Raw genomic sequence first — 12,808 nt, forward strand, 5'->3', positions numbered from 1 at the left:
ATGAATGAAGGTTGACTGCTTTGAAGGAGCAGAGAAAGCTAACCAAATAAAGGTTGTGGGCACAAGTAGGACAACTACTCCTCTTCATTTTGTCAAAGGGAAAATATATTTTAGTTATTTTTTTTAATATTTAATTAATATCCTTCTTACTTTATATTGACTTAAACGTTTTCTTTGCATGTAATTTGAGTTTTTTTGTACGTAGAAGATTCTTTAAATAATTCGATTTTAAATGTCGCTTGTTCTATTCGATTTTTGAACTGCTCGTGAGTTTTCTCATCGTTGATCGAATTAGAAGTCTTAAATGTTGTGTGAAATAGGAGAAATGAACAAGTCGTAATTTCTCTATGGAATGGAAAAGGAACCGGCATTTCTGAATTACATATATGAGTGGAAATCGAACAAATCGGATTGAAATTAAAACTTTCGGGAAAAAAAAATCAATTTTTTCGAAAGTTCTAATATAAGTTGATGATAATATTGAAACATACATTGTCCCTAGTTTTCAGACATAAAGAAAACAAGAAAGAACAATAAGCTGAATTTCTGTATACAACAAGCAAAAACAATCTCAATTATCATGGGCAAAACAAAAAAATGTGCATCTTTGAACTATTTCCGTGCATTTACGAGCCTCCTAAAAAAAAAAAAAAAAACCTTCGGATTAAATCGATCCATAAGTTCTATCGCTTGGTCTCCATGTTCCTTGAGTGGCAGCAGTTGACTGCCTATCCCTTGAAGCTTGATCTACGGAAAGATTATTTGCGTCATCAAGATTTGTATAGCTACGTACACCTCCACTCGCCTGTGTATTTTTCAGGTCAAAAACAAGCAATTAATGGAACGGTCAAATCTATATATATATATTTCAACTTCTTCACAATCGAAATGAAATCTACTTACAGTTTCCAAACATGCCGATAATATTGCCATTCCTGGAAGTGCATCGAGCCCGCGCTGCAGCAGATTTAGGTTTAAAATTTTATTCATGCACAAGAGTAAATAAATAAACCATAAACCATCATAAACAAAAGTATAAAAATACGGAGAAGAGAGAAAAAGATTACTCATTTAAGCAATTAAATTAACCTACCAGGTTTCCCACTCGTGTCCTATAAACGAACCCTCCAACACAGAACAGTGTACAGGCTATAATTGATCTGTTTCGTAAAACCAAAAACACGAGCCAGTTAAAAGATCCATGAGACTTAATTTCAAAAAAAAAAAAAAAATATATATATATATATATAATAATAGAAAACCCGAGGAGTAAATTAACATACATGCATGATATGATTCCAAATATAGCCCATCCTTTGGAAGCCTCGCCCCGTTCATTTTGCGTCTGCTCTGTACATTTTGTGGGGTAATTAGCATTTCAAATAAGAATTGCATTTTTTATAAGAAGATGGACAGAAACAAATGTAAGAAGGCAATAGCTACATTGAAATAGCCAAATATTATGTGTGAGCTAATGGACGTGGATTTCTATTTAGGAGTTTATTACATTTAGTATCCCTGTGTTATACCGAATTGCTAAAAAACTCCCCATGTTATAAATATTAGCAAAAACCCCCCTATGATGCATTTTTTTTAGCCCACAACCCCCTAAATGGTGTGTTTTTAGGGGGGGTAATTTGCTAATAAAATTGGATCATAGGAGGGTTTACGCTAATATTAATTGCACGAGAAGTTTTTTCACAATTAGACTGAATACAAGGGTGCAGAATGCAATAAATCCTTTATTTAGTGTAGACAAGTTATGAGAAAAAAAAGAGAGGATATATGCCAAAATATTAGCTCACCGCACATCTTCGCAAAAGTAAATTGAACCGGATCATAATTCTCTACTGGAATGGTAATTTCAACTTCATAAGGTGTGTCGCGAGTCTTTTCACCTAAAAGATGAGAAAAAAAAAATCAGGAAAATCGAAGTAATCTAACTTACCTATGGAATGATGAAGCTATTTACATCTCCAATAGAAAGAGATCATATATATATATATATATATATATATATGTGTGTGTGTGTGTGTGTGTGTGTGTGTGTGTGTGTATTTACATCTCCAATCCACAAGTATTATTGTGGGAGACAAAGTAGTTGGTGGCTTTCCGTTTGCTCCTGAACCGGATAACTGAACATCCAATCCTTGCTCGGGAGAAATCTGGAAGAAAAAGGTGTGGACAAAAAAGAAGAAAAAATAATTAGAATTAAAAAAAAAAAAAAAAAAAAAAAAAAACAAGATACACACACGCTAATGTGAATCCATGCGAAAATTGAAGAAAAATGACAAAACCTTGATTGTGGGTTTTTGCACTAAACTCGATAGAGAAGCAACTGCAGTTAGGTACAGGGTTACATCTCTTTGCTCGGTTCTGAAGCTGCAGTGAACCACAGAAAATTTGTATATAAACTACTACGTACAACATATATAACATAATATAAGTAACTAATTATTTGAAAAGAATTATATCAGTACCTAAATTCATCGTAAGCCTTTTCGTAACCCAATTGAGTCATGCCATTATAGACCTACAACCAAGAAATGATATATGCAATTTAAATAAAGCGATCCATAACAAGGTTGACTACTCAACAAGCAAAAGTCTACAGAAAAAGGGCTTACAATTTCCCATGAACGTGGATGAAAACCAACTGTAAATCCCTCAAATACCCTTAAACCAGGCTCCACACATGGAATGGCAAGATCAACGAGTACTCTATCATGGAAGTAAAAATCACTCGTAAGATCATTATTTTACTCCATGGAGTCCAACAATATCTTATTTTTATTCAAACTATACACTGTCTCGTAAAGAATGACCTAGTTTCTTTCAATAAGTGTACAGCAAACCCCCCATCCTTTTTTTTTTGTAATATGTAAATATTAGCTTCTGTCAAAATGGTCAGATATGCATCGAACGAGATATGTTTGACAATATTTTCTAGGGTAAATTACGGACAAACCCCCCCTCGAGGTAAGGTCAAATTACGAGAAAAAAAATCCTCATATCCCCCTCAACTATGAATCTTCTTACACGTCCACTCTTGTGGTGTCAAGTGCACCCTTGTGGTATCAAATTCAACAGATCTTTTACATTCCGTGGAATGTTCTCTAGTTTGTACTCGTTTTGTGCAAAAATGCAGTTTTTGATGCACCAAAATCTGATATTTTACAAGCCAAAATACACATCTTATTATCATCTTGTTTCAACATGTGGAGCTCGAATGGGGTAAAACAGGTACAAACTGGAGAATATTCCACATAATCTAGAAGATTCCACTAAATTTGACACCGCAAGGGTGGACGTGTAGGAAGATTCATAGTTGGGGTGACTGTAATTACCCAAACATGTGGGGTTTTTGCAAAATTTGACCTTACCTCAGGGGTGGCCGTAATTTACCCTATTTTCTAAAGGCTTCAATTGAATTAGTGAAGGATGTAATATACAAGCATAATGGCTAGCATTTGTATAATAACCTGCACGTAGATTCATATGTAACGTTGCAGATGCATCCAAGTCCACCTATAAGGCAAACACGTAAACGGTTATTAAATACAGATACCTTTAACACACAAATAAATGTCTAAAAAAAAGAATTTTGGATTAGAAATGCCATAGCCATCTATTTAATATCTAGAATTGCATTCTTGCCTATAGATCTAGATTGATCTAAACCATGTCGATTTTTGTTTAGGCGTAACTACTGATTCATGAGGTCATAATTCGCAGTCGAACAAAATACAAAAAGGTAATATTATATAATTATTCTCAAATCAATCAACTTTTCTTAACGAGCAATTCCACTTCAAGAAAGTGAACACCTGATTAAAATAATATAGAAGAGCTAGCTAATACTATTAGAATAAGTTCAATCACAGATGCATGTCAATCTAAGATTTTAGAATTTGTAACTCACATACCTACACATTGTCCATTTGGACAATTTCCACAAATGACATTTACCTGAAAATGGTGAAACGAGTTGCTTTAGTTAGAAAATAATTGGTATACTCCGACAAAAAAACAGGCAAAAAAACATTGTACAACGACAATTCATCTGACCTGAGCAGTGCGTCCCAATTTATCGAAACTTGTCTCACACTTCTTCAGGTCACCATTATAATATTCCTGCAAATGTAGAACATATTTTTTTTAATTACGATCAGGTTTTCAAGAGCCTGGACAACAAGAAAACTTCAAATAACCACATATCAAAAAATGAAGTTTATCACAACAAATCAAAAATTACCTGAACAAAGTTAGCATCCCCTGAACCGGCATTAAAATGATCGAACTTATCAAATCTTCCAAAATCCACATATCCCTATTTCACAAAGACATTTAAATAATTAGCAACTTGCATATCCAAATAACCAAAATGAATATGGCGAGAACATCGATTTCACTCCAAAAAAATTAAAAAAAAGACTACTCCAAGAAATGGATAACTAGAAATGTTTCGAGCCAGTGATTTTACAGTGGATATTAATGGAAATCGAGATAGGAAGTATGCTATTTCATTTCTTTCCTGTTTTAGTTGCAATTTTAGTTACAACTGATTAGATGCGCGTGATTTCATAGAACACCAAATATATTATATTACGACTCAAATTCTGCCCCTCTCTTTTGTAGGCAACTCACATGAATACACGAGGATCCATATTTAGTTTTACCTTTCAATAATGAAAAACACGATCAGTACTCATTTTAAACAGATTAACTTAACATGTCAAAAAAAATTAGCATGTGAAAATCGTATTAGCGTATAAATTTTATGTCGTGCATAGTGCAAAATTTCATGTCAACCCTATCCATTTGACATTTTAGTATGGTTAAACTTAAATCGAGCAATATCATCATAGAACATGGTTTGGAAGGTAAACACAAAAACAAATTCATCTCATTTTTTCTTTAAATAAAACGAGAGGACTAAGTATCACGTACCGTCGAAGATCTAGTCTCGACATCTTTACAGAAGCGTATCACCAGATCAGGATCCTGCATGAAATACAGTAATACGAGATGTTTAGTGATAAATTCAACTCTGAAGAAATTCGAAAAGAAACTATCAAGCACAAGTATCCTTGATTCGTTAATTACGTACAAGACATTACCTTATCATCATCATACTCGAAAAGTTGTCCAACCAAATTACTCTAAGAGAATCCATGAGAGAGGAAACAATTTAAAATTAAATAGAGGCGAAACCGATAGGTCATTTCTCAGTTCACTAAATAAAATAATGGCACACAATCAAGAAACTACCAGATTCTCAAATCTCAACCCTATTTGCCTAATTTCAAAAAGAATATATTTTCATTTTTTTTTTTTTTTTTTAAATCATAATAATAAGGATACAAAATCATGAATATGACTGCTGTTATCGAGCGCGTAACAATTAGTGCTCGGCACAGCAACAGAATCAGCTCCAAATGCACTAAAAATAACAGCTGAAAAACATGAAAAATCAAATCAATTAATTAGGGACAAAAATTAAAAAAAAAAAAAGATTATTACATACAGAAGAAAGAACAGAGCAGAGAAACACACGCAAATGCACCAACTGCCAAATCCCAGGAAGAACGAAAACATGAAATACATTATATATACAGATTAGTACCAAATAAAATAATGTATTCAAAGCTATCGTGCATCGTCTTTTTACCTGCAATTACTGTAACCAGAAATCCATGCATCGATTCGGTAGAAATATTTCTCCTCCTGAAAATCAACATGAGCTCGTGTGCAGAGTGTGCACAATTGAAATTGTTCCTACCAACAAAATAATTTCAGCATAGAAGTGAAGGCCTTGTTAGAAACGACGCCGTTTCGGGATCCGGCAACAACGTCCATTGTCAAATGACGAAATTGCCCTTATTAGGCCTGGTGGGCTTTGCATCAGGTCGGCCCATTCTTTAAATAAGTTGGTCGGTTTTGCTTAATACATTAACATTAGTATTTAAACATATTTTTTTTAATTATCTTTTTTGTATGAAAATAATAATTATCTAACTAGTCGTGTGTACAAAATTTAGGCAGCCCTTCTGATTAATTTGGATTAAACTAATTCAAATTAACTTCCTACTAACTAATTAAATAACCGATAATGTGATTCATTGTAATAGATAAAAGTAGAAGACGATTTATTCCACATGTTTTAACTTTCCTACAACTTAAATTAAATCAGCTGTTAGATTGTTATTAATAATAGATTAGTGGTTGATTATTTATTCTACCTCACTAATCCACTAACACATTACCTCAGTACTTATTTTCTCGTTTAACTTGTACAGTTAGTGGACGCGTTCTGAAGTCTATAAATACCAGTACACATTGCTAGTTTCCACTACGGATTTTAGAAGAAAAAAATAAGAGCATTTGGAGTGAAGAAGAGAATATATTTGAGTTACTTTTATCTCTTTTGCAGTATGTTGTAAATACTCGTCTTGGGTGCATGGATCTGTTAGTTTGTATCGAAAAAGCTAGACTTGACTCTTCAAAAGATCTTATCTGTGTAAAAGACCTTCATAATAGGCGAGATTGTTTACTTCCTTTCTTGTAATATTGTTTATATAACTATTTCGCCTTTAAAGGCAGTCCACAAATATTTACATGCAGATATTAAATTTTGTGTTTATTTTCATTTATTCCGCTGCATGTTATGTTAAGTGTTTCACATTTCACATAACATCTATGTTTTGATTATTCACTACGAATCCGGGGCCGTTGATTCTTTCAATAGATATAACTTTCAAATTGTTAAAATCATTTTGAATCTTCTCAAATACTTCCAAGTTCCAATGAGCAAACGCGTACTAATTATTTGTAAAATCTCGTAAAGTTAATAATATTTACAAAGCATGATTATAGATACATGCTTCTGTCATAATAATAAAAAAAAAACACGGTTTCTTTGTAATAGTCGAGATTAAGAAAATGAAGAAGCCACTTAAGCGTAAAATGCTCACGGTTTTGGTCTCGAAGGATCGCTTACGGGCCTAGCCTGTTTTACGACATCGGGTTTCGTGAACCACGTGGTGTATAGGAATTGCTTGGTAGGGCCAACATGGTTGCATATTTGCCTTAGCTTCTGCCTCTCCCTCATCCATCTCATTACTATTTTCATGTGCCTTTTGCTATTCAGACCTTTCAAACCAACTTCCTAATCATATTTAAACAAAAAACATTAGCCATTTTAATTGTAATTTCGAGTCTGAAAAGTTCAAAACCAGATGTTAGAGGATCAAAATCTAATAACTAATGTAATCACCCGATAATATGTATCTAATCCCAATATCAGATAAAGACTTAGACTGAGCCTCATTGCCATGTAATCATAGATCCAGATGTTTGGCCAATGCTAAAGAAGCCAATTCAATCTATTTCATGTTGTAGCATAACAAATCGAGTTGGCTTATATTTACATTGACATAGCTCTCATCGTACGTATTTTCGGATATAAAAATTGGATTGAATAATGCATTGTAAGTCAAGAAGACGATTCATATACAGTTAATATATGCTTAGTTGCAACATATACAGTTATACTGTATTTACGCAAGTCATGTTTGTAATGCAAGAAAAGTATACCTTAACATGTTCCCAGGTATCGGAAATGGTTAGAGGGCCGTGTTCCTTCAAAATGTCGAAAATAACCCTTGTTATTGTCTGCGTCTGCTCCGGTGGAGTTTTGAGTTCTATTGGTTTCATCTTCGGCTTTGGTTTCTTCCCTATATACCTTATTGCAGTTGCAAACATGATGAATCTTTTCGATCTTTTTCAGCTGCAGTACAACACACAAGATCAACTACACCAGATAGTAAAAAAAAAAAATCAAATATCTCAAAACTTTAGAGCAATGAAACGAATTTGCTCAATGAATGATTAAGCCTCCCCCATAAATCATAGTGCAACTATATATATAGCTTCCACTTTTTTTCCAAGTAGTGTTGTTTGAGACCAGAAATCAACTCAACATTCCATAAAATGAAAGCAATAAATCTCCCACATAAATATGCTTAAAGCTTTTAATTGACAGAGGCATTTCATCGAACAGATTCCGTGCATTTTTTCATAACGCTTATCAAGAACCATTCCCCAATTGCGTCTAATGTGTGCATGCCCTAGAGAGAGAGAGACGAACCTTAAAAACGCTTCCGAGCAAATCGAAGAGGGGCTAGGGCTTAACAAAATTTGATCTATGAATTTGAGCAGGACAATTGATTTGGCAGGAAACGACGACGTTTTGAGGAAATTGGGTACAAATGGAGCTATCTAAAGAATTGATGGAAGATAGGCCCAAATTAAATAATGAATTAATTGATGGGCTAATATAACCCGACCCGACCCGACCCGAATGACAAATTGGTCGGACTGTAAAACCAAAAGAAATTAGAAATTAGAACAGCTACTTGTTTTTCACAATCTTGAACTCAAAACTTTTCCTCCAAAAGATTGCAGCCTGTGTAAATGTGTAATGGTTTCACTCTGTAAGAAGATCATTACACCCATAGCCAGAGCTTCAATCACCATCTCTACTAAGCCCACCATCTTCCCCTCCCACGAAGTCCCATTTGTCCCGTTTTCTCAGCTGCAAAAAATCAAACAGTTGGAGTCCCAAATCATTTCCACCCTCCATGATTGCACGAGCCTCTCCCAAATCAAGCAAACCCACGCTTATATAATCCGGAGATGCCTCCACCAATCATCGTATGTTATAGCGAAGCTCGTGCGAATGCTGTCGAAAACAAGCGTTTCTATGCTGCCTTACGGAGTTTCAATCTTTTCCCAGGTGAGACACCCTAACGCTTTCCTCTACACAGCTTTGATTAGGGGGTTTACGATTGATGGGATGCTTGAAGAATCGGTGTTTGTTTATAATTCGATGAGGAGAGATGGTCTTACACCTGTATCTTTCACTTTCACCGCGTTGTTGAGTGCCTCCGCGAGTGAGAAGAAGGTGGATTTGGGCCGGCAGCTCCACTGCGAGTGTGTGAAATTGGGTGGGTTCGAAGTGGATTATTTTGTGGACAACGTTTTGATCAACTTGTATTTGAAATGTGGGTGGTTGAGTAGTGGGAGGAAGGTGTTCGACGAATCGCCTGAGAGAGATTTGATCTCTTGGACCTCGCTCATCGATGCCTATGCCAAGGCTGGGTGTATGGATTCCGCAAGCGAGATGTTTGATCGGGCGCCTGCAAAGGATATGGTGTTGTGGACTGCCATGGTGACTGGTTTCGTACAGAACGCTAAACCGAGGGAAGCGTTGGAGTATTTCGAAAAAATGCAAATTTCAGGTGTGCAGACCGACGAGATCACATTAGTAGGTGTAATAAACGCATGTGCGCAATTAGGAGCAGCTAAGTACGCGAATTGGGTTCGTGACATAGCCGAGAAATCGAGCTTTTCCATTGCCAAAGATTCGCATTTAGGTTCGGCGATGATTGATATGTACTCAAAGTGTGGGTGCTTGGAAGAAGCGTACGAAATATTCAAGAACATGCATAAAAAAGACGTTTATTCCTATAGTTCGATGATCATAGGTCTTGCATACCATGGTCGTGCAAATTCCGCTATTGAATTATTCGAGGAGATGACCAAAACCGATGTGGGGCCCAATGCAGTGACTTTTCTTGGGGTTCTAACTGCATGCAGCCATGCAGGATTGGTCGAGGAAGGTAAAAAATTCTTCGAAATAATGGAGTCTACTTATGGGGTTACTCCATGTGCGGATCACTATAATTGCATGGTGGATCTTTTCGGTCGAACTGGACGGTTAGATGAAGCGCTCGATGTTATTACAAGCATGCCTATGGAGCCCACTGCAGGTATATGGGGAGCTCTTCTTGGATCTTGTCGTACATTTGCGAATCCAGATATTGCTGAAATTGCAGCGAGACATTTGTTCGAGCTCGAGCCGGTTAATATCGGAAACTATATATTACTTGCGGATGTGTACGTGAAGGCGGAAAGATGGGAAGATTCATTGAAGGTGAGGAAATTGATAAGTGAAAAGGGGTTGAGAAAAACCCCTGCTTTTAGTTGCGTCGAAGGCGAAAAAGGGGTGATTCATGAGTTTTACGCAGGTAATATGACTCATCCTAGGTCGATGGAGATTAACGAGGTGTTAGAGAATCTTATCGAGAGATTAAAATTAAAGGGGTACGAGCCGGATTTGAGCTCGGTGCTTTACGATGTGAATGAGGAGGAGAAAAGACGAATCTTGATGAAGCATAGTGAGAAGTTGGCGTTGGCTTATGCGTTGCTTATAGCAGAAGATGGATCCGCGATTAGAATCGTGAAGAATCTTAGGATATGTGTGGATTGCCACTTGTTCATGTGTGGTGTGTCTGAAATTAGTGGGAGGAAGATTATCGTGAGGGATAATATGAGGTTCCATCACTTTGAAAACGGGTCGTGTTCTTGCTGCAACTTTTGGTGATTTAAAATGGCGATACCATGGACGAACCAAAAGTGCGCCTTCGTCGGTTTTCTAATGTACCGTCACTTCTCCGCCAATTTCCGTCCCTGCTCTATTTTCTCTTCCGTGTGGATGTGAAATCAAGTTGTAATTAGGGTTCTTCAATCTTCAATGAAATCAATTTGCCCTCTTTATCTTCCTTACTGACGGTCCCGATTCATCAGGTACGGAAAATCTTCACCCGTAGCTAGCTCTTTATTTTCGCCATTAGAATGCACATTTTCGAATTTGGAATTCTCTGATACAGGTTTATTGATTTTATAGCCGGAAGCAGTTTTGAAGTAAGATCACTCGCCGGAACCAAGGAAAACGTCGTTGGTGTTAACAGGGAAACGGGCGTTGAGGGGCTGCACTCGGGTACACTTTCTTGCTCTATAGGCTATACCTTGCTATAGTTAGTTAGATCAAAGCCGATTCGATCAAGAACCGTGTTTGTTCCCATCCAAGAGATTGTTCTACATGTAGGTTTTAGCCGTTAATTTCTGGGAATTCAAATGTGTAAACGTATTTGATTACATAAAATTTTCTTTTCTTTTCTTGCAATGTATATTATATTGTTTGTAGCATCAGATAAATTGATTTTTCTTGGATTACGGACTCCTTTTTCTGAGTTTTTTTATTAAACACACACACACACACACACACACACACACACACACACACATATATTGAAGATAAACTCCATTTTATGATCATTCATGTATAAAAGACAAGTACAATATAAACTGTCACATTTAAAAGCAAAACCCCAAACATGAACAAGACACAACACACTGAAACACACACTAGTGCACACACACATAATGCCACCTCGGATCATAAACTGATAAGAGGAATATGGCTTATTACAGCAAGTAAAATCTCGATAAAACAAAGATCAAAACCCCAACTAATACCAGTGTGCTGTACGTATTCATTTATACATACATATATAAAGTATTTAATGGTGGCCACCACCTGGCAACTTCTCCTTAATCTTCTCCACCATCCCTTTCTTCTCGTGGTGTTCGGCTGCACCGGTGCCCTGTTCATAACCGTACCCAGCGCCGCCTGTGGTGGTGGTGTGCGCCGGCACATCTTCCCTGTGACCTCCGCCGCCACCTGGCAACTTCTCCTTAATCTTCTCCATCACTCCTTTCTTCTCATGATACTCAGGTTCATAACCAACACCTCCACCAAGGCCGCCGCCGCCTGTGGTGTACGCCGGCCGGTCGTCCTTGTGGCCTCCGCCACCTGGCAGCTTCTCCTTCACCCTCTCCTTCAGCCCCTTCTTCCTTCTCCCACCCATCCCGTCGTCTTCAGATGACTGCCACAATAAAATTCACCATTACAGCTATATATATATATATTTTTTTTTTAATTAAATTAAAAGCATAAAATTATACCGAGCTGCTGGAGCTTCCAGAGCGGCGGTGGTGGCCGCCAACGGCGGAAGCCAAGCCTGCATCGTGGGTTCCAGCACCAATCCCTCCGCCGTGGGTCCCATACCCTCCGGTGGTGGTGCCGGTATGGTGGCCCCCACCAGGGTGGTGAACTGGGTTGCCATACTCGTCAGTTTGGCGGATGGGGTTGCCGTACTCGTCGGTCTGCCGCCCGTACTCGCCGCCGTATCCTGCCATGATCTTCTCCGGACAAAAAACCTCAAATTAATTTCTCAAACACACAACTGATTGATTGTTTAATCCTGTGGTGATAACTGATTAATGGGATTGTGATGGATTAGGAGTGAGAAGCAAGAGGAGTATATATAGAGAGAGAGATATAGAGTAAATGCAGGCGGTGACTCGAAACGTACAGGTGTTTGCAGCGCAGCGAAAATGGACACGTTAGGGTTCTTGCTGTATTCATGTTCACTAATTAAATATATATTTTCAGACACGTGTCCCATTACGGATAAGCTTCTACAAATATCAACATAAAGAGTAAAACGACAAAAATATCCACATGTATGAATAGGTTCAAGTTTTGTCGTTACTCGTCGGTACTGATATTTTTCAATCTTCATCCTCACGTGTCATGGACAATAAATGATATATTATTTTATTATTATTTTTTTAATTGATACAAGAAAAATTGGTACTGTGATCCGTGGATTTGTGATTCGGTTTTGTACAACTTACACCTAATGATCAAATACACCATGTAATTTTACATCGTTCATCTTCACATAACACACTCATATGTATGTGTGATTATTTAAGTAGATTTACGATTTAAAACTATATAGTGTATTTCACCAGACGTACGACTCTGACGCATGTATAAATAAGCCCGAATACATACATGCAGGACGCGTGTATATTTTGGGCCTCAATGGACTTT

General features: G+C 37.0%; 4 protein-coding genes across 6 annotated transcripts; 1 reads left to right on the plus strand and 3 right to left on the minus strand.

Annotated features, from left to right (window-relative positions):
* Positions 1-508: 508 nt before the first annotated feature.
* On the minus strand, positions 509-5,850 carry LOC105965269 (G-protein coupled receptor). The gene is made up of 17 exons (XM_012989803.2): positions 5,672-5,850; positions 5,365-5,456; positions 5,121-5,162; positions 4,951-5,004; positions 4,256-4,330; positions 4,069-4,134; positions 3,927-3,969; positions 3,483-3,528; positions 2,628-2,721; positions 2,481-2,533; positions 2,298-2,382; positions 2,063-2,165; positions 1,806-1,898; positions 1,284-1,350; positions 1,094-1,160; positions 904-957; positions 509-805 (listed from the first exon to the last, which is right to left on the minus strand). The coding sequence occupies exons 1-17, from the start codon at positions 5,739-5,741 to the stop codon at positions 665-667; spliced, it is 1,245 nt and encodes a 414-aa protein (XP_012845257.1). The 5' UTR covers positions 5,742-5,850; the 3' UTR covers positions 509-664.
* A 901-nt stretch (positions 5,851-6,751) lies between these two features.
* On the minus strand, positions 6,752-8,279 carry LOC105965027 (thiamine-phosphate synthase). Of its 2 annotated transcripts, XM_012989538.2 has the most exons (3): positions 8,150-8,279; positions 7,597-7,789; positions 6,752-7,168 (listed from the first exon to the last, which is right to left on the minus strand). In XM_012989538.2, exons 2-3 carry the CDS (start codon positions 7,762-7,764, stop codon positions 6,971-6,973), a joined length of 366 nt encoding a protein of 121 aa, XP_012844992.1. In that variant the 5' UTR covers positions 7,765-7,789; positions 8,150-8,279; the 3' UTR covers positions 6,752-6,970. The 2 variants fall into 2 exon arrangements, with proteins under 2 accessions (XP_012844992.1, XP_088678710.1); XM_088822584.1 differs by lacking the exon at positions 8,150-8,279 and having other exon boundaries at positions 7,597-7,898.
* A 133-nt stretch (positions 8,280-8,412) lies between these two features.
* LOC105965271 (pentatricopeptide repeat-containing protein At5g44230) lies at positions 8,413-11,350 on the plus strand. 2 transcript variants are annotated; one of them, XM_088822585.1, is made up of 2 exons: positions 8,413-10,443; positions 10,734-11,350. In XM_088822585.1, exons 1-2 carry the CDS (start codon positions 8,483-8,485, stop codon positions 10,879-10,881), a joined length of 2,109 nt encoding a protein of 702 aa, XP_088678711.1. In that variant the 5' UTR covers positions 8,413-8,482; the 3' UTR covers positions 10,882-11,350. The 2 variants fall into 2 exon arrangements, with proteins under 2 accessions (XP_088678711.1, XP_088678712.1); XM_088822586.1 differs by having other exon boundaries at positions 8,424-10,650; positions 10,751-10,780.
* LOC105965272 (Dehydrin family protein) lies at positions 11,186-12,186 on the minus strand. Its single transcript, XM_012989806.2, has 2 exons — positions 11,872-12,186; positions 11,186-11,792 (listed from the first exon to the last, which is right to left on the minus strand). Exons 1-2 carry the CDS (start codon positions 12,103-12,105, stop codon positions 11,427-11,429), a joined length of 600 nt encoding a protein of 199 aa, XP_012845260.2. The 5' UTR covers positions 12,106-12,186; the 3' UTR covers positions 11,186-11,426.
* Positions 12,187-12,808: the final 622 nt, after the last annotated feature.

This window comes from Erythranthe guttata, chromosome 8 (assembly GCF_056151865.1).
Source record: "Erythranthe guttata isolate IM_541 chromosome 8, IM_541, whole genome shotgun sequence".
Classification (NCBI taxonomy): domain Eukaryota; kingdom Viridiplantae; phylum Streptophyta; class Magnoliopsida; order Lamiales; family Phrymaceae; genus Erythranthe; species Erythranthe guttata.